Here is a 19084-nt window from a genome sequence, read left to right as displayed (position 1 = left end):
TGTCAAAACAGCTTTAAATTTGACCCAAATTGGTTTGCATATTTTTCAAGGTAATGCAAATTTGATACTTTCGTTTTTTTCTTTTTCTGATATTTTTTTTATTTTTACTTTGTGTATTTCGGTTGGAGTGTGTTGACCGGCAGCGGGACTGAAGTTTTTGATTTCAGTTTCAACTCTTGCTCAATAATTCTATTTAAGTATTGCGCAAATTTTCTGTTAAACTGCAATCATTTCCATTTGTTATGCCACTAGTTGTTGGTCCCATGTCGCTTCGACCACAGCCCAAAGCCCCAGGTCCCCGATCCCAGGTCCCAGACCGTTCCCGGGTCCCGTGCATTTTATTATGCCAATGTGGAAGCGACAAACGTGCCGGGAAATATTAATAAGCGGAAAAGCTGTGGGGGAGCTGGCACACACACACCGCACACACATCGGGTACTCGGCGGCATAGACAACAGAGACATTTAGGCATTTGTGTCATGTGCTATTACCGTTGTTGCGCCCCACTGTGTGTGGTGGGCATGACAGGGGCAGACGAGCAGAACATCTGCCTGACAGTCATTGAACTGCAGCTGCAGCACAGTGGGCAACCGAGCAATTACTGCACTCAAATCGATTTTGACTTTAAACGCATGCACTCAACCTATTAATTGCAATTTGTGGTCAACCTAATAATAAATATTGGCACAGCATAATAGCGCATGCAAATCACGCCTAATAAAATTGACAATAGTTTTCTGTTGTATGTTATGCAATATAATTAAAATTTTTTTTTTCAGTTAAATTTGCAAAGCTTTTTCCGATAACAAATAGCTTTAAATGTGTAGAAAAACGTATTTTAATGCTTTCTTTACCCATTTTATGCACATATAAATGTATTTAATTATTCATTTGTTTTAATATATTATAAAATATTGTATTTTAATTTAAGTAGCCTACAATGCAAATAAAACTTTTAAGTTATAAAGCAGACAAAATTATAAATAAATATTTTGTCAATAGATTTTCATTATTTGTAAGAGGAATAGTTGCCGAGATGTTTTTGTTAGTATATTCAACTGTTTAAATTTACTTAAACTTACTTGCCTCAATGCTAGATAATTATTTTAAAAAGAACTTATATAAGTTTTATTTAAATATTATAAAATGTCTTTAGTTTATTTTTCTTAAAAAAAAATTATTTTGTTTTATTAATGTACTTAAGGTAAAGTGAGTTGCATTGTGCTCAAAAACGATTCTAGACCACTGTGCGCAGTTGCGTCGCTGCTCGGCTTATTCTCTCAAGCGATCGAGTTTTGGTAGCTGGTAGCTTGTAGCTTGTTGCTGCTAGCTGTCTCGATACACATACCGGCTGCCAGTTTCAGTTTTGTTTCGAGTCTGCGCGGTGGAAGTTGTGCCTGTACTTGCACAGTTCGTTATTGAAGTGTGCTCGTAAGTGCTTAGAGAAGTCGACGTCAGATTCCGGCTTTTTAATTGCAATTGGAAGGCACGTGTGTGACTGTATGTGTATATACTATTTACATATATAAGTGTCTGTGGGCAGCGGGAATTTCTGAGTGTTATTGCTAAAACTTATAAACAGTGCGCGCAAATGTAACGGCAACGGCAACAACAATAAGTGATAGTAATCATTAAAAACTCGACTTAAAATTACTTAGAATTTTGATACTGATGAGTCGATTCGCTTATCACAACGACCACTGGCGCCCATCAAGTTATGCGTAGATTTGATTTCTGTTCCGTCTTGCCTTCAGAATAATGGTCGATGTCATGGCTGACCTTTAACATTGTGCAGTATTCCCATATAAGAGTGTATGTGTGTGTGTGTATTTATTTTTAATGATGCTTAACGCGCCTTGTGCATTGGCCCCTGGTGTCAGTTAACAGTGCGATAAGGCAAACCAGTGGCTAACGAGTCGTCAAGCCAGCCAATCGCTTTCGGTTGTCTCAACTAAATCCAACTCTAAGTAGAAAATCTAACTCGAAGTCAGAGTCTCTCTTTCGCTCAGTGAGCTGAGTGCGTGCTTAAGCTCTCTAATCTCTAATATTTAGTTTAAAAAGCAACTTCTGCTACATTTGTGAATTCTAGTGTGTGCAGTCTAATAACAACAGAAGCAGCAGCAACAACAAAGTCTGTGCTCAAGTTTTGTTTAACACCGCTCAAGGAAACAACTGGCAGCAGCATACACATACATGCACATACACATACTCACTCGTATACATATGGTCATAAAAGTATAAACTGCAGACCTTATGAGTGCCCTTCGTGCGATCGCGTCCCCAGACCCAGACCCAAGTCGGCTACAAAAGAGCGCATAAACTGCGCATAAAGAATCTCCAATTGAGCTGATCTCAGGGGCTGCCTGTTGACTCCGTCTTCGTTTCGTCTTCGTCTGCTCCTCCGTCTCCATCTCCGTCTGTGTTTCGACGATCTGCTTTGCTGACTGACAAAGTAGTCGAACAGTCAGTCAGTCGGACGCAATCGTCAACATCGCGCGCGCATTGAATTTTTGATTCATTTGCACCGCATCTTTAGTACAACCGTGTCCGTCTTTTGGCTTTTAATTTGGGTCTCGGTTTCAGCTTCGGGTTTTTGGTCATTTTGCACAAGGTTATGCGTATGCTGCCATTGTAAATGCCTATAACCGATACCCACATATCATTATATCATATGTCTGACTTTACATTGTCTGCTCGATGATTTTTAAGCCCTATTGACAATTGCCAAAGAGTGTCAACAATCAATGGGGCAGCGGAAACAAATCATTTTAAGCATTAGGGGTAGTCAGTAGTCATCATTACTTACACAATCTCTATATTTATACTTCAAATTGTGATAATTATAAGCAAATCAGGCCGTTCTAATGGTCTACAATTGCAATTGTACTCATATTTAATGACAAGCATTACAAGGTGACTGAATCTGATTAATTTTGAGAGTTTTATACACATTTAAGAGGGTATTTTGAATTTTCCATCAAGTTTGCAACGATCAAAAACTAAAACAAATCTTTTATAAGTACAGCAACAAGTATTTTAATGCGTTTGCTAACAAAATCATATTTAGAGTTTTATTTGCGAATTATTGAGTTTGACTTAAAATGATTGATTCAAGTATTCAGTCATTCAGTCAGTCATTCAAAGCCAACGTCTCCTTGCCTTTCACAAACTGCATTATCATTCTGTTATGTTTACGGTTAGGGTACACTCAAAAAAAAAAAATCAAGATTTCCGTACTTAAACAGGCCATTTTCAAGTACAAACGATCTCAAAAGCTGTCTAAGTTCGCAATTTCTAAAGTTGAGAACAAAAATCTTATTTCAAGTTCGGTTTTTGCAAGTACGGAAATTTTAAAATGAGTATTGTCGGGGATACTTTAAGTACGATTTGATTTTAAATCAAGTCTGAAAAATTTGAAAACATACTACTTTAACTACACAAAAGTTTTGAACTAATCCAGAAATAGACAATGAAAAAGAAATATCCTAAAACGTACTTGTTTTTAGTAAGAAACGATCTTATTTTTAACTTCCTTTCCATCTTGGAACTAGCTTAGTACAAATAACTCAGTTGTTTTTGGAGATATCTTAACGAGACTCACGGATTATATATTTGCCATGGTCTTATATATTCTGGCTAAGTTTGGATAAAATCGGACTACTATTTCGGATAGCTGCCATAGGAATGTAAAGTCAGAATTCTAAATTTAAGATCGATTCATCCTTAATTCAAGATTGTTAGTACACAGCAATCTTATAACTTTAAGAACGAAACTGTATAAATTCAAGTACGGTCGTACCTATTTTAAGGATGGCATATTTTTCTGAGTGTATTAATATGCTACACGGCCACAGCGACTTTTGTTGTCACCTACATTTTATGGTTCGCTTGAGATGCTCAAAATGTTGACCGTCGTCATTGTTGTTTGTTGAAAATGTTACGCTTCAAAACATTGACAGCGGCAGGTGTGAGTCATAAATATGGCTAACACCCGAGAGCGAGTGTTTTTTTTGGCTAACCTTTATGTTTTGACCGGTTCAACACGTCTGCTGCTGCTGTTGATAACGACTGTAATTCTAAGCTGTCTTTGCCCAGTTTTGCGCAACAAGTTGCAATGTGGTTAGCAGTTGTCGTTTTACCTTTGCTGTGCCAGTTTGTTGTTGCTGCTGCTTTTGTTGTTGCTTTTGTTGTTGTTGTTGCTCTTGTTGCTGCTGCTGCTGTGGCTTCCTCGTCCCAGTCAAGAGATCGATCGGCTAACAGCAAACTGGTTTTAAGTGGCGCGCCAAACTGTTATAAAATTTTGCGAGCCATACAAAAAAATAACTTGAGGAAATAATTTGCATGACGGAGACAACAAGACGACCCAAACACGACTTGTCTCTGATCCAATTGAAGAGCATTTTGTTTTAAATTTTGTGGCTAATTGCAGTCAAAGACAAACACAGAGCCATTTAGGTAGCTCATCTCGCTGTAAGCGTTACCTTGCCTCGGTTCAAGTTCAACGTCGTTGTTGGTTCACGGTCAATTATAGCTTGAAGCTCGAGTCCCCGACAGTCCGTAGATCAACAGTCAGAGAGTCAGACATAAATTATCGCAAGCTCATTTGAGCACTAGTTGCAAAACGACTAATAAATAAAAACGAGTATAGTTATTTAGTATTATATACTAAGTACTCGCTGTAAAGTTGCTAAAGACATATGTCTACAATTACCCCTTTCCCATTACAGCCCCCGTTGCATGCCGACCAACAACAGCTGAGCGATGAGCCCGAGCTCGCGACCGCGCCCCCTTCTGCGCCCCCGCCTGCGCCCGCGGCAGTGCCTCTTCTGGCTGTGGCTGTTGACACTGGCGTTGTTGGTGTTGGCGGTCAGTGGCAGTCGGGAGTCCCAGCTGCGCATTGGCAAAGCAATCAACATATTTTTGCGATATGGCTATCTGGGCATATCGATGCGCGTGATACCCTACAACGATAGTGCCGAAAGCGAGCGTTGGATATTCAAAGAGCCAACCAGAAACATCTACAAGGTGAGCTATACAGTAACTTAACTTAACTTAAAGTCTTTCATTCTTCAAGTGACAAATCTTAGCGGAATAATTATATATTCAATGATTCTCAATAATCCGTTAACTCATCATGTTGTGGTTCAAAGAATTCAAACTAGTTTGTGCACAAACTTAAGCTAAACTCAAGGCATGGACTATAATAAAAAATTGTATTTTAATGCGATTTTAAGATATTAGTCATTTGTCGATTTGGTAACAATTATCAAAATAAATAGCCGCATTAAATGACATTTCCGGAACAATTTAAATCAGTTTTTTAAACTTAAATTTTTTTTTATTCCTTTGCAGAACATGAGTGCTCTGGCTCAGAGTCATGAGGATAATACCCCCGGCATTTTCCACGGCGATTTTCACATGGAATTCTGCGAGAATCGTCGCCAACTGTTTCAGGCATATTTCCGTGATTTTACCATAGATCGCTTGGATAAGCCGTGGGAGGCTTTCACAGGTGGTTGGTTTTCGGATAATGCAGCCAAGAAACTTGGCATAAACACCTCCTTCATACAGGGAGATTATTCATATGTGCTGGTGCGTGTTGTGCGCTTTCGGGAGACGGGAAAACTCAATTCCGAGATCCCGATAAATCAGCCGCTGGAGCCGGAAGTCCGTGAACGACTGCAACAATTTCAAGTTGGAAATCTAACCTCGGCTGTACGGTTTATGGAGTCGTTTGGCACACACTATGTGAACTCGTACACTACTGGGAATTCGCTTTACCAGGTGTTTGTATACAGTCGCAAGAACTACAAGATGATCAAAGATCGCGTAAAGAGTAAGGGACTTAATGCTCTTTCCAAGCTTGATTTGTACAACTATTTTGCGCCTTGGTTTGCCGAGCATTTGGGCCAAATTCGTTCGGCCAGCGGCAATGCAACCGTGGAACGTTGGGCGCGTCGCAAGCTGCAATATGAGTACTATGTGGTCAAGTATGTGACCCTGCTGAAGCTACATGGCAACAGCACGCTTCTCAGGTCATTGGACAGCCTGCTGGGCAACGATGCCATCCTGCAGCTGGATCTGAAGGCAATGAACGTTGCCTTCAGGGGGTACCCGGAGAAGGAGAGATGGTTCCACGAAGTGCTTGATAACAACATGAAACTGTGGGAGCTCAACATGCCACTCAATCATCCAAGTCGATAGGCCACATTGGAGTAACGTTAGCGTACCCGAAAGTTCCTAAATGCAAGTTATGGAAAGAAAAAAATGCTGCTATCATATCATGTATCCATATATAGCATATGTACTTGTAGTTAAGTCTCTAGCGCGTAATTACTGTTCTGCCTGTGATAGTTTTTAGATAGTTTAATTAAACGAATGAACGTACTTTGATTATTAAACGTAGTGTACATATTTGTAATTCTTACCGACTTCATGCATTAAACATTTTTAAACAGAAGCCCCTCCATTGTTTTCTTTTTTGTTATTTGATTGACCTTTTTTCCACATTCAGTGAGATTTTTAGATTCTAAATCCATTTCAATATACTTAAATTATGCATCTAATAGAAGATTATTAATCATTACTTAACATTATTTCAACGCACGGGTAAAAAGACAAATCTAACTAGATTATTTGGAAAACAAATTTAACGTATTTTGCAAAACGGCAACCGAAGGCTCGGCTCTTCGGAATTAGCCACCTAGCGATCAAGAGGCCAACCAACGCCACAGCGCCTTAAACCAAAGGCTGCCACTCGGTAAAAATTTTCGATCTGGCTTGATTTTTTTTCATTTAAAAAAATAAGTACATTTCCGAAAAAAGGTATACTACATTTTTGTACCTAGTTTTTAAATTTTAATTTTATGGCTGGAAAAAATTACATTTTCTAACTTCAAACCTTCATTAAAATTTTAACCGTAGTTTTGTCTAATTTCAAATTTTAAATTTTCATTAATTTTAATTGATTTTTTTGCATTTCAAAATTTGCAACTTAACACCGCCATCTATGACTAAATTTTAGCAATCAAACCGAAGCCATTTCTACAGATTTAGCACCACCTAGCGGACAGAAAACGCACCTGCGGCAATGCGGCGATTAATGCCGAAGGTTGCCACTCCAGTAAAAGTGTCCGATCTGGCTTGATTTTTTAGTTGTTTGTATTTTTAAATTTGCAACCGCCATCTATGATTTAATTTCCGCACCACACATTGAATATTCTAGCTGAATTCATAACTTGGCGCCATCTGTAGCTCACAAACACTCCCTTGTATAGCAGTTATATGGTTACTTGTAACCATTATATTATTGTTTTCTGATTATATCGTTTATTAATAATTGAGAAAGCTTTTTGTTACACAAATGTTGTGCGCGTCGCTGTTAGAAGAAGATTATCGATATGCCAGGGCTGCATATATTTTAGCTTTATATTTTCTGTCAATAGAGGGCGAAGCTGCGCCTACCCAGCTTTAAAACTTTGGCGCCATCTCTTGTATGTTTCCGAAATATACTCCAACTTCTGATGATGAGAATATTAGTTAATATTAAAAATCCTAAAAGTATGCTATGATTTTTTATATTATTCAAATTTTGAATTCAGAGCAGTTTTGAGTACAAGAGATCTAGGAATATAACCGTATCTACTATGTACTCACGGTAGAATGAACGAATTTGTATTAAATGAATGAAACTGAATTTGTGCTTTAATTATGACTGTCTTCAAGTAAATGAGAGATATGTTAATCTTTTAATAATGCCAAACAAATATAAATAAGTAAACAATCACGATGCTAAGTATATAAATAAAGAAAATTTATTGCTAACATGGCCTATATTTAAATTTTTAATTGGACTAGATTCGTTAGGTTCACTAGAACAAATTCTACAGAACAAAGGATTATAAAGACATTATAGAATAATCGGCATAGTCGACAATTCATTGATAGACTGGAAAACAAACAGGATGATTATTGACAGGAGTACCTATTGGATAGTGATATTATTATGGCTGACTCTCACAGATTTAAGCACTGGAATTGTATATGGCCAAGTTGGCTTATGAAATATAAGATAGCCAAAGAGTTATCAAGGGCTGCAATGCAGATGGCAATGGGCTGAAAGCCATATTCGGACAGATAGAGGCAGGCAAAGGCAATCAGCCAGCTGGCTACGCATGTGAATCTGATGATGGGGATGGAGTGGGAAAGGGAGATGGCAATGGAAAGGCAAAGGAAGAGAGGTAGAGCAAGAGGAAGAGGGGCAGTCAGCCAACGCTGCGATGTCGACTACGCTGTTGATAAACTCATCCATCTCCAATCCACTTACGAGCGCAAATATTTGCACAATTTACTCGAAAACGGAGGTATGAGCATATAATATTTCCAAAAACGATGGCAAACACACACACACACACACTGAAAGAGAGATATATATATATGTGTGTGTGTATATATGGCCAAATGTTTGTTAGTTAGGCACAGCACAACAGCAACAAACCTCATCATTAGACAGACATATTTTGGGCATTGCAAATCAATGATGATGATTTTGGAAGAGACGCATAGTTCTGTACATGAATGAAATCGCAAGCGTCGTTACTTCTCCATATCAAATGGTCTAAATATTCACGCACATGTGTGTGTGTGAGTTTGTGTGTGTGTCTGCATGTAAAGTTCAAAAACTGAGCGAGCAGCAAGCAAATCAACTATGTACATAATACATATAAAGTATGTGGGAATGGAATTGGGTAGGGCATTATTGGGTATTCGATTTTCGGCATGCATCCCCCATATATATGTACATATGTACATACTTATACAGATCGGAAGCAGCTTAAATATATAATAGCTGCCTGCCAGCATTTTGTGATTTTGTGTCTGCGTTTCAATCAAACTGGTCAGCCAAATGTCCAAGCGGTAACAGCTACTCAACAAAATTGGAAATGCCAATGGCTTTTAGGGGGGCATGGATGAGTGGTATTGGAATTGGAGATATGCTATGGGCTGATTGGTGGTCAATGCCAAACATCAATAATAATTCCATAAATGTAATTTGGGAGAGAAAGGGCACACACAGTCACTTTGATTGAGCTCTTAATTGCACTGCATTGCTGAGCCTTAAGTTCTTATCCTTGTTCATGCTGATGAGCTCTTTCATTAGTTGAAGTGCAATCCTAATTACATCTCGGACACTTCTATTAAATCCAATCAATTAATATGACAGTCAAATTTACAAAAGCTTATAAACTTAAAGAAATTTACTTTTACATAAATATATACAGTCGAACTTCTATAACTCGAATTTTCTCCAACTCGAACAAAATTGAGTGGCAATAGCAAATTACAAGCAATTCTGCTTCCGCAACTTGAACTTCCATAAGTTGAATTTCTCTATAAGTCGAACAAAAATGGCACGTTTTTCTGTAAGTCGAATTTTTTTTCGATAATTTAAATTTATTTTAAGATTTAAATATGACTTATTTTAATCCGAAGTCTCAAATAATTACGTAATATTAGAAAACCAAATTTTATGGTTTTGTTAATATTTATTATTTATTATTAATTATTATTTTGTTTTTTTAGAACCGAACCTTTCGGTTTAGGTTGGGGTTCGCAAAGTAAATAATTTGAAGGGTTCGGTTCATGATCCGGTTCAGGTTGATTAAGCACCCGAACCGAACCAAACCGAACCGGTCATACGAGGTTCGGTTCAGAACCGGCTTGCAGCCTTGTTTTAAATTCATTATAGTTCAACATATTTAAAAGTTACATAAATAAAGCTAAGCTAGTTTTATACTTTTTTATACATTTAGATAATTTTCATTGGGATAATTAGCTAAACATATAGTAAAATAAAAAGAATTCTTCTCATCCCTAGCCATTATCGATCTTATTATTTTTATTTTGCCAGAAGATTTACATTTGCACTTTAATACAATTTACCTTTATAGATAATTTGAATTGATATTTAATAGTTTTTGAAATTAATATTGGTAATGTGTTGGCTTTTTATAGCTTGAACATAAATATGTAAATTAATATATATTGAGCAATATTTTTTTTGACATCTTCAACATATCCTTTAAGTATTTTATTTGGTAAAGGATTTGGTAAATAATTTCTAAGATGCAAACGCTTCCGGTATCTACTAAATGCAATGTTTGTAATACTATTAGAAGACAAATGTTTTGTCAAAGAGTCAAACCAAAACAAAAATAAGCGTCCAGACTTAGGCTCAAGAAAATTGGGAAAATCCTGCACACAATCCGAAAAACACGTTGAAAAGTCAAAAGTCCGGCTTATGGTTAAGCGCAATTAGCGTTAATTGCCCTGGACAACAGCAACAACGGCAGCAAACTGATGAAGTACAACAGCAACAACGACTATTGCAAAAACAAAGCGAAAGCAAAAAAAAAAAAAGAAAAGAAACAACAACAGATTCCCACAGTCAACACATGAGTTGCATGAGCTGCGTTGTGGCAGGAGCGAGGACCTGCTATTGTTGTTGTTGTTGCTGTTGTTGTTGCTGTTGTCGTTGCACACACGCAACATTGCGGCCACTTGAAGTTTAATTTAATTTTTTCTTGCGGCTGCCGCAGCGTCGCTTGCTTCAAGTGGCTGCGCCCAGGGATTGGCTGTTGATTGGCGGGTCATTTGGTGGGTGGTTGGGTGGTTGGTTGGGCGCTTGGATGCCATAGTTTCCAGCGAAATCATCATCATCATCATCGACATCGACATCATAATCATTGGGAACGCAGCGCCAACGCAATCGACGTTCGTCAAGCTCGTGTCGCAACTTGCGATGATTGATGGTGCGTAATTTGGAAAATTAGAAGCACATAGAAGGACAGGCAGTTTAGCCAGGACACCCAGGAAGGATATTCAGGACACCCAGAGTAACAGTAAAGGGGTGGTTCTGCTGCTTTTTGGGCCATTGAAAGAGAATCGCAACGCCCTTGCTAATGTTGTTGGCACAACAAGGTGTGTCCTGGCTGGTCGGCTCGATTGTCCTGGCCGCGTGTCCTGACGCGTGCAGCCCAACAAAGTTGCGCCGGGTTATTAGAAAACAATTTAATTAAATATTCACTTGAAACACAACAGAAGCACAACGGCCAAATTTTAGCGTCACTTTCTCATCATAAAGAACTCTAACAATGTGCCCATCAATATTAAACGATGTCCATTTAAAGCGATTCCTATACGGATTCGCACCGTGTCCACTGGTCCGTGATGTAATGTGAGAAAGTTTTTTCTGTGGGTGGAACAAGTTAGGGTAAAATGAAGAGTTTGGTAAGCACCAGAGTCCCTCACATCGAGGGAACGCCTTTGATCTAGTTTACGACTGAGAAGTGTGTGTATGGGGATACTAAAAATTCGAGTCTTGGGGTTACTGAGTTTATTTAAAAAACTCGGGGTTAATGCAATTCATGGGAGTATTACGATAGGTTATATATTTATATGTTGGATCTCTATACCAAATATAAAGAATCTAGGTTTTATAATATATACATACGAACACATAAAACTGACTAGGTCAACTATAAAGAAAATATCTCCGACTCATGTCTCCTAAAATATAAATTCATTTAGCTGCTATTCTAAGGGATCGTATATAAGAGTTATTGTAATTACTAAAATGAATTTTAACGCTTAAGTTTTCGATAACTGAAATTGAGAAGTTATAATTAAATTTTAATTTTTATTTGTAAATTTAAATGCACTTTTAATTAAAATTTCCTTAAAATAAAAAAAAATATAATTAATTTCTAAATTTATAGAATGCATACTTTTTACAATATGTAATCAAAATTAAAAATACCTTTAAAAATAAAAATGTAATGTAAATATATTTTGAACCAACTTGTGGATTTCCCAAATCTAAAAACATTCACGATGTGTGGCACATCTCATGTTCTTAAAGGACACATTTAACCATAATAAGAAATGAAAAATAATATGTATTTTTAATATATTATTAAGAAAAGGGTTTATATATTTGTAACAAACTTCTCTAATTCCTCTTTAATCCGCTATAAGATTTAAGTTTGCCCAAGTTGTGACAATGTGTCATGTTTAGGTGGCAGAAAACTCATTATAGCCCAATATTCACCTGGGCTGTGGCACAAAACAGCTTTGCATGCCACACTGCATCCGTACAATGCCTGGGCACCCGCAGATCCGGGCTGAGAAGTCATTGCAGGACAATGGTAAAGTCGTTGCCAGTCTAATTGCATCATCGGCCACGCGTCCGACGCGTCTCACCTGCAATTAAACTGTCACATTAGGAACACGCAGGTGAGGGGCAGTGGATTCGGTAGTAGTAATACATTCAAGTATGCAAAGCGATGACACTGCCCAAAAAGCGATTCAAACTACATCCGACAGGGAAGCACATGTCACAAAGGGGAGGAACGTCGACGGGGCACGTGGCGGGTGCAGCAACTGCGTGAGCTGCTGAAAGTTGAGGCAAGCCGACAGCAGACAGAGGACAGACGGACAAACGGACAGACGAGAGTACGGCAGCCCTTCGAACAGTCGAAAGTTTTGCTTTGGGATTAGCCGGAGCTCAGAGCGTGTCATGGATGCGAATGTTGGTGGCTTTTATGCCATTGCCTCTGCCTCTGCCTCTGATGTTGCCATTGCCATTGCCACTGCGATTGCCATTGTGTTTGTTTACAGTTACATTTGCGCCCGTCAAGCCAACTAATGAAAGCAAATCTCCGCATTAATTTCAAACGAATTTGTTTTGATGCTGTGATAAGCCGTCAGCCCACAACCGGCAACATCGACAACTCTTGGCATGCTGGGGCAACAAAAAAGAAAGGAAAGAAAAAAGCGCTTGCCATTTGGGCGGTTGCTCAGTCAGTGAACCACTGAGCCACTGAGCCGCTGAGCTGGCCCGTTTTGATTTCTGTCAATAGCCCTGCGGGTCGGCACTTGAGCGTCGTCATCATCGCCGTGAACTGAAACTGAATTTTGCAATACACTTGCGGCAGGCACACACATACACACACATGAGCACGCACACACGCAAGCATGTTTTGCATTACAATTGGCAACGACACGCCCCCGAACTGCTGCGCCCCCATTTAAGCTGCCACGCCGGCGGCTTGCTACAGTTATTAACCTGAAAATACACCAAGCAGACAGTTTTTTGAGACCCTCATAAGGTATATTTATTTATTGATTTAATACATAAATGAATAACGATAAATATACTGCATACTTTTTGGAGCACACCTTAAATGCATCCAGAAGATACTTTAGAAGCCAAATGGAGTATAAGATACATACTGTGAATCATCGCTTACAGGTTGCATTTAAAGTGGCAACTCCATTTGTGTAGCGTAGTGTAGTTTTATGAAGTGTGCCTGTAAGCTAAATGTGTAATTAAAGTAGTTGCGGTTCATAATGTTGATAATGATGATGATGAGCTGCACTTGTCGTCCTTAAGGATCTCGCTGGCATGGGAGACAATGTCCTGCCACTTGGCCACTTGTAAAGGCCGCGTGCACTGCACGTGAGTCTCTGTGATAGAGATCTGGGATGGACTCTTGTCAGACACTTGCAGGTCAAACTGTGAGAACGTCCTTTAATGCACTCAATAATAATAATGTGCCATCAATATCAGTTGTGGTCTATGGCTAAATTATTGATTGTCAACAATTAAACGAATATATTATAGATACAAACAGACAATATGTATGCCATATACTCGGAGCATGGCAGGCATTGTTGTTGCGTCTCAATGTCAAGATTAATCGCCAGCTGTGACGAGGTTAGCAGACTGATCGACTCACTGAAAAACAGACAGACAGACGGACAGCCGGACAGACAGACAGATGGAAAGACAGAGCCAGGTAAGAGTCGGAGAAGTCAGCAGCTTCTATATAACAATGAAATATTGTGCGAGTATTGTAAAATATAAAAAATATTCAAGTTCGGCAGCTTGTCAAGTGGCACTTGTCGTCAGTTGAACGTCACGGCGTTCGGCCACTTTGTCAATTCAAGTGAAATTTTTATTAATTTCGTCTTTAAACTGCACCACACACACACACACACACTCATGTACACACACATGCTCATATATGTGCTTGGATACGTAGGAATGTTTGTATAGAATATGTTCACATCGCCAGTTGAAAATTAGTTTGTTGTTTAATGCTAACAAATTGCATGCAATTCATCAGCAGCTCCCTAAAAATCAACAGCGACTGCGACGTCAACAGCGACAGCGACTGCGACTGCGACAGAGACCATCGTCGACATCGTCATCGTCGGCGGTGCCTTTGTTTGACCTGTATCCTTAATTCTTAGCCGTTGCTTTGTTGCCAATTGACAGTTGTAAATGTTTGTTGTAAATTGTGCTTTAAAGGTGCTAATAGAGTGCCACCGCGGTGCGCGTTTCCCAACATTTTGATTGAGCTGCCCAATGTCCAACGTTGGTAAGAGAAATCAATGAACTCCACACTACAGCCGAGACGAGACGAGACGAGATACAAGATACACAGATTTTATGATGCTTTTGGCCGCCCGTCCAGACCAACAGACCAACAGACCAACATGCTTCTCTTTGATTTCGAACCGACCTGGCCAACCGGCCAAAGCGAGTGATTCACAAGAACTTCACACCGTATTCCAAGTGACGATTGTAGAATTCTACAGATGCTGCAGTAGCTGACAAGTGCAAACTATTTATGAACCTAGGAAACTTTGTTTGTCTAGCAAATTAATGCTCCAACTAATAAATAAAAGCCTAGAGATATACATATCTATGTGAAGACCTTGTAAATGGGCTGACTTAACATTATTATCACCTCTGACAAATCTTGCCCTATCTCAAACGAGTTATCATCTAGAACAAGCTTATGTCAAAGCTAAAACAAGTTCAATAACATTAACATTCTAATATATGTCAACAGATATTTCCATTAAATAAACATTCTAGATATGAAATATATCATTTTTAAATATTTAGATTATTTATGAATTTATTTAATAATCAGATTAAATAAATTTCTAAAAACTATATTAAAAAGTTTGTTTAAAACACATGTAATATAATTTTATAAGTAGTAATTTTAATTGATGTATATAGAATAATATTTATTCAACTTTAAGAGAGCACAAACATAGCGCTCATTTTTTGAATTTTCTTTTAAGAGTTCTCGTAGTATTTTATTGATTGAATTTGACTTTCATTTTTTCTTTGTATTTTTTGTTGGATTTTTATTTGATAAAAGTCATTGACTTTGTAACTTTGACTTTGGCCAGCCAAGTGTAACAATTACAAATAGACACCAACAGAAACAGCAACAGCAACAGCAACACTAACAACATCAACAAACACACCTCTAAATGAGCAGCAACTGTCATAATTCATATTGCACCAAATTTGTGTAAGTGGCAACTTGTATTTTTATTTTATTTTGGGCATTATTAAATTAACGCTATGTGTCTGCGTTTGCTGTGTCATCGTCCAGGTTGAGTCCAGTCTGGTTGAGTCCGAGTCCGAGTCCAGAGAGATGGCAGGAAAGGAGCCGCTTGCCGTTATGCGTCGAAGGATGTTACGAGGCGACGGCTACGACAGCGGCTAACAAGGGTGCCGCATGTCCAGTTGAAATGCCAATGACTTGCCACTTTCAATGGCACTTGGCACGTCAGACTCACGTCACGTTATGCGTATGGCCAACCAGGAGAGACGGGATAGCCGGGATAGCCGGAATAGACGGGAGAGCCCAACTGCCAGGCTGCAATGTGTAAGGGCAGCAAAACGAAATCCAAAACCAGATGCATGGATACCACAAATGCATCCAGCCTCCTTCCGAAATTTCCTTATCAAAGTTGAGGACCACACACGAAGAGCTGCACCTTGCGGCGCTGCTTTTAACAACTCCATGGCTAACACATTCTTATCAGGCGTCTTAGACTTGGCCATGATGACTGTTATAAAATGCTGAAGATAGAGATGACGCTAACACGGAGTTGGAGTTGGAGTTGGAGACTGGAATCAAGTAGGAGATGGAACACTGAAGCTGAAGCTGAAGGTGTAGAGCTGGAGCACTGAGGCTGTTGCTCGTTGGCTGTGCACGCATCGTCATGTAAGCGCCACTTATGTCACTTGTGCCGTTGATGTCGAGATGGAGATGGAGATGGAGACGGAGATGGAGCCTCCATTGGAGCACACGAGCACTCATCCCCATCGCATGCAGCTCCAGTTTCTAAGCTGCTGCTGTTGCTGTTGCTTTTGTTGCTCTTATTGTTGTTAGTGTTAGTGCTATTGTTGTTGTTGCTACTTCATAATGTGCTGTGTGCTTGATGGGATTAACACAAACGGCCAACACATCTCAAGCATCTAAAGTTGTGTGCCAGTTTGTAGCTGCGCTTTTTTTTTTAATTTTTACACAGTCATCACGATGTTGAGCATCAGCCCCAAGCAATGGGCTCAGTCCCTTTGGCTCCTCTGACATAGGTCTCTGTCTCTGTCTTTGGCTGTGATTCAGTTTCTGTATCTCTGCTCTTCAGAGTCTCAAAGTCTGCAGCTCTTCAGTCCCAATGCTCTCTGCACGCTCAACACGCCGTCTGCGCGTTGGCTCAAGAGCTAATTTGCCTGTCAGCCAGTCAAAAGTTTATGAATGATAGCCACAAACCGGTCCAGGTACCCACATCAACAGCCAAATTCAAATTCAAATCCAGATACTGATACAGATACATATACTCTCACTCATACTCATACTCATACTCATAGAAATTCTGCATTTATTTGATTTGATTTATTTTTGTTTATACTCTCGTTGCTTTGTGCTGCATTATCAATTAGTTAAAGCTCTATCGCTATTGTCCATTGTTTTCGGAAGTAATTAAGACGCAATCGGTCGAGCAGAGCAAACAGAACTTTAATCATATTTGCTTAGGCGTTTCGACACTCCAAAAATCACAACGCATTGCGATAAGTCGACGGGCCCAAGTGGACAACACTTTGATAGCTTCTGATAGTGCACGCTTGTAAATCAATAACTACCGAAAATCGAACAACCTCAACACCCCACAACCCAACAACGTCACAACACCACCAAAGTCCCAAAAGCCCCGGGGTGACAGAATTATTTTGGTCTACAACAATTAATTGAATTGTTTATATCAGCGCCTACATGTGTAGATACAAATGTATCTTTCCCTGTATTTAGATCGCGTTGTGTGAATGTGAACAAGGCCACTCAATAACATGAAGTACGATAAAAACTTTTCGACAATTTGACAGCTTTCGAGCTGCCGCAGTTGCCGCAGTTGTCGTTGTCGTTGTTGTGGTTGCCACCACGAATAGTCATTGGCATTTGGGGATAGGGTCCGCTTGTCTAGGCGTCATTTAGATATGAACAACAACTGAACAACTGAGCAACTGAAACTGGCATCACTCTTGTTGTCGTCGTGCTCAACCCGAAAGTTAATTTCTCAGTCAACGAATAAATAATTAACACAGATGTGCTAAGTTGCATGAGCATTTTTGAGAAATATGAATAGCCACACTAATCGATATCCCTGCCCGGCTATATAAATACCCTGGATTATAAATCGTAACATTTGCCTTGGGCTCAACTTTCATCTTTTGTTTGTTAGATAAATAAAATGCTAAATGATATTCATATATATATAGTTTTATTACGACTTATGATAACAATATTCTAGGAAAGAAATGACGGATTATACTATAAAATGAAGATAGTTGCAACTTAAATATAAATAAAATCTTAAATGAATTTCTGTTGATTCCTTAATTCTCAGCGATAAAGGATTATATTCTGAACTGAATTTAACGGATATTGCAGTTTTGTTTTTATTTTGCATATTTCCGATAGTTGTGATAGTCGTCTATGGTATAAAATGTTGCTGATTCCTTGATTCTCAGCGATTATCTAAACTGAATTTGGATGAATCATGCAGCTTATCTTAATATTACAGATTTAGGATAGTTGTGACGGTCGTCTATAGCATAAACTTTGTACTTATAAAATTGTCAGCAGGGTATTTTTAATATAACAACACAAAAAAAAAACTAACGATGAGAGAAAAACTGACGTTCGAAAAAGAATTGAACAAAAAATTCTTTCGCATACTGAATTTGGACAACCTCTCACACGTTCTATGATTATTTTTGTTGTTCCTATCGTTTTTTTTGAAGATGTTGGGAAAGGTGTGTAAATTCAGAGATGGAAAAGTGTAATCAAACCGGTTCTAAATCACAGGTAATTATTTTAAAATATTATAGCACACAGACTTAAATTTTCTATTAACGAATTTTCTAGAGATTAACAAAAGTGTTCCCAAGAGCTGTATATAAAAATGAATTTATGGTCTTAGTATTAATAATATTGTAATTTACGCAATGTCATAAAATGGAATTGGAACAACATACATACATATATACAGGCGAGTCCATGACCTGACTAGAGAGCGTGTTTTTAATTAAAAATAATATCAAGTGTGTTCTCGTTATTCTTTATTAAGAAAGTAGATACATATATATAAGTATAAAATAAGGTCGGATGGGTCTTAAAGCGTCGCTTTCAGTGTTTGCACAAAGATAAAAAACTTTATGGCCAACCGCAGCAAATAGATAAAATGGAGAAATAATAAGGCGAAAACTGCGACTAGGCTGTGATTTATGCGATTTGAATGTCGTAGTCGGGCGGCTTTCTGATAAGCCACGCACCCGAAAAGCCGATGGCGTTGGCGCTTATCAAAAGGCGACTGATGTCGTCTGCATTGCAGTTCTACGAATACTTGTACGTGCCTCTGTCCCGGGGGTCTTGTAAAATGCAGTTTCATGTACGAAATGTGAATCATGGCTGCAAACTGACGACGACGCGCCAAAATTGATAAGACAACAAACAAAATCACATGTGAAAGTGGAAAAATCTGAAAAACAACAGACAGAGACAGCCTAGAGGTACAAAATAAAACTGAAAATATAAATAAGACGAAGAATAAAGGTAAGAGTGCAAACACTCGCCAGATAGATTGTGAAACGGAAATGAAACACCTACGCAAATAGTGCAGGCGACTCGTAGACACAGGCGCAAACAAA

General features: G+C 38.7%; 1 protein-coding gene across 4 annotated transcripts; it reads left to right on the top strand.

The window, feature by feature from the left end:
- The first annotated feature begins 1336 nt into the window (after positions 1-1336).
- LOC117791469 (torso-like protein) lies at positions 1337-6460 on the top strand. Of its 4 annotated transcripts, none has more exons than XM_034631232.1 (3): positions 1337-1486; positions 4728-5025; positions 5353-6460. In XM_034631232.1, exons 2-3 carry the CDS (start codon positions 4762-4764, stop codon positions 6202-6204), a joined length of 1116 nt encoding a protein of 371 aa, XP_034487123.1. In that variant the 5' UTR covers positions 1337-1486; positions 4728-4761; the 3' UTR covers positions 6205-6460. The 4 variants fall into 4 exon arrangements, with proteins under 4 accessions (XP_034487123.1, XP_034487125.1, XP_034487122.1 ...); XM_034631234.1 differs by having other exon boundaries at positions 1337-1490; XM_034631231.1 differs by having other exon boundaries at positions 1337-1500.
- The last annotated feature ends 12624 nt before the right edge of the window (positions 6461-19084 follow it).

Source organism: Drosophila innubila (genome assembly GCF_004354385.1).
Source record: "Drosophila innubila isolate TH190305 chromosome 3R unlocalized genomic scaffold, UK_Dinn_1.0 2_E_3R, whole genome shotgun sequence".
NCBI lineage: Eukaryota > Metazoa > Arthropoda > Insecta > Diptera > Drosophilidae > Drosophila > Drosophila innubila.
Note: the sequence above shows the minus strand (reverse complement) of the source record. Positions and strands in the feature narration are given on the sequence as shown.

Coding starts and splice junctions, on each gene's coding strand:
- LOC117791469 (XM_034631232.1), top strand. CDS start 4,762: ATGAGCCCGAGCTCGCGACCGCGCCCCCTTCTGCGCCCCCGCCTGCGC. Junction 5,026..5,352: donor CAACCAGAAACATCTACAAG/GTGAGCTATACA, acceptor ATTCCTTTGCAG/AACATGAGTGCTCTGGCTCA.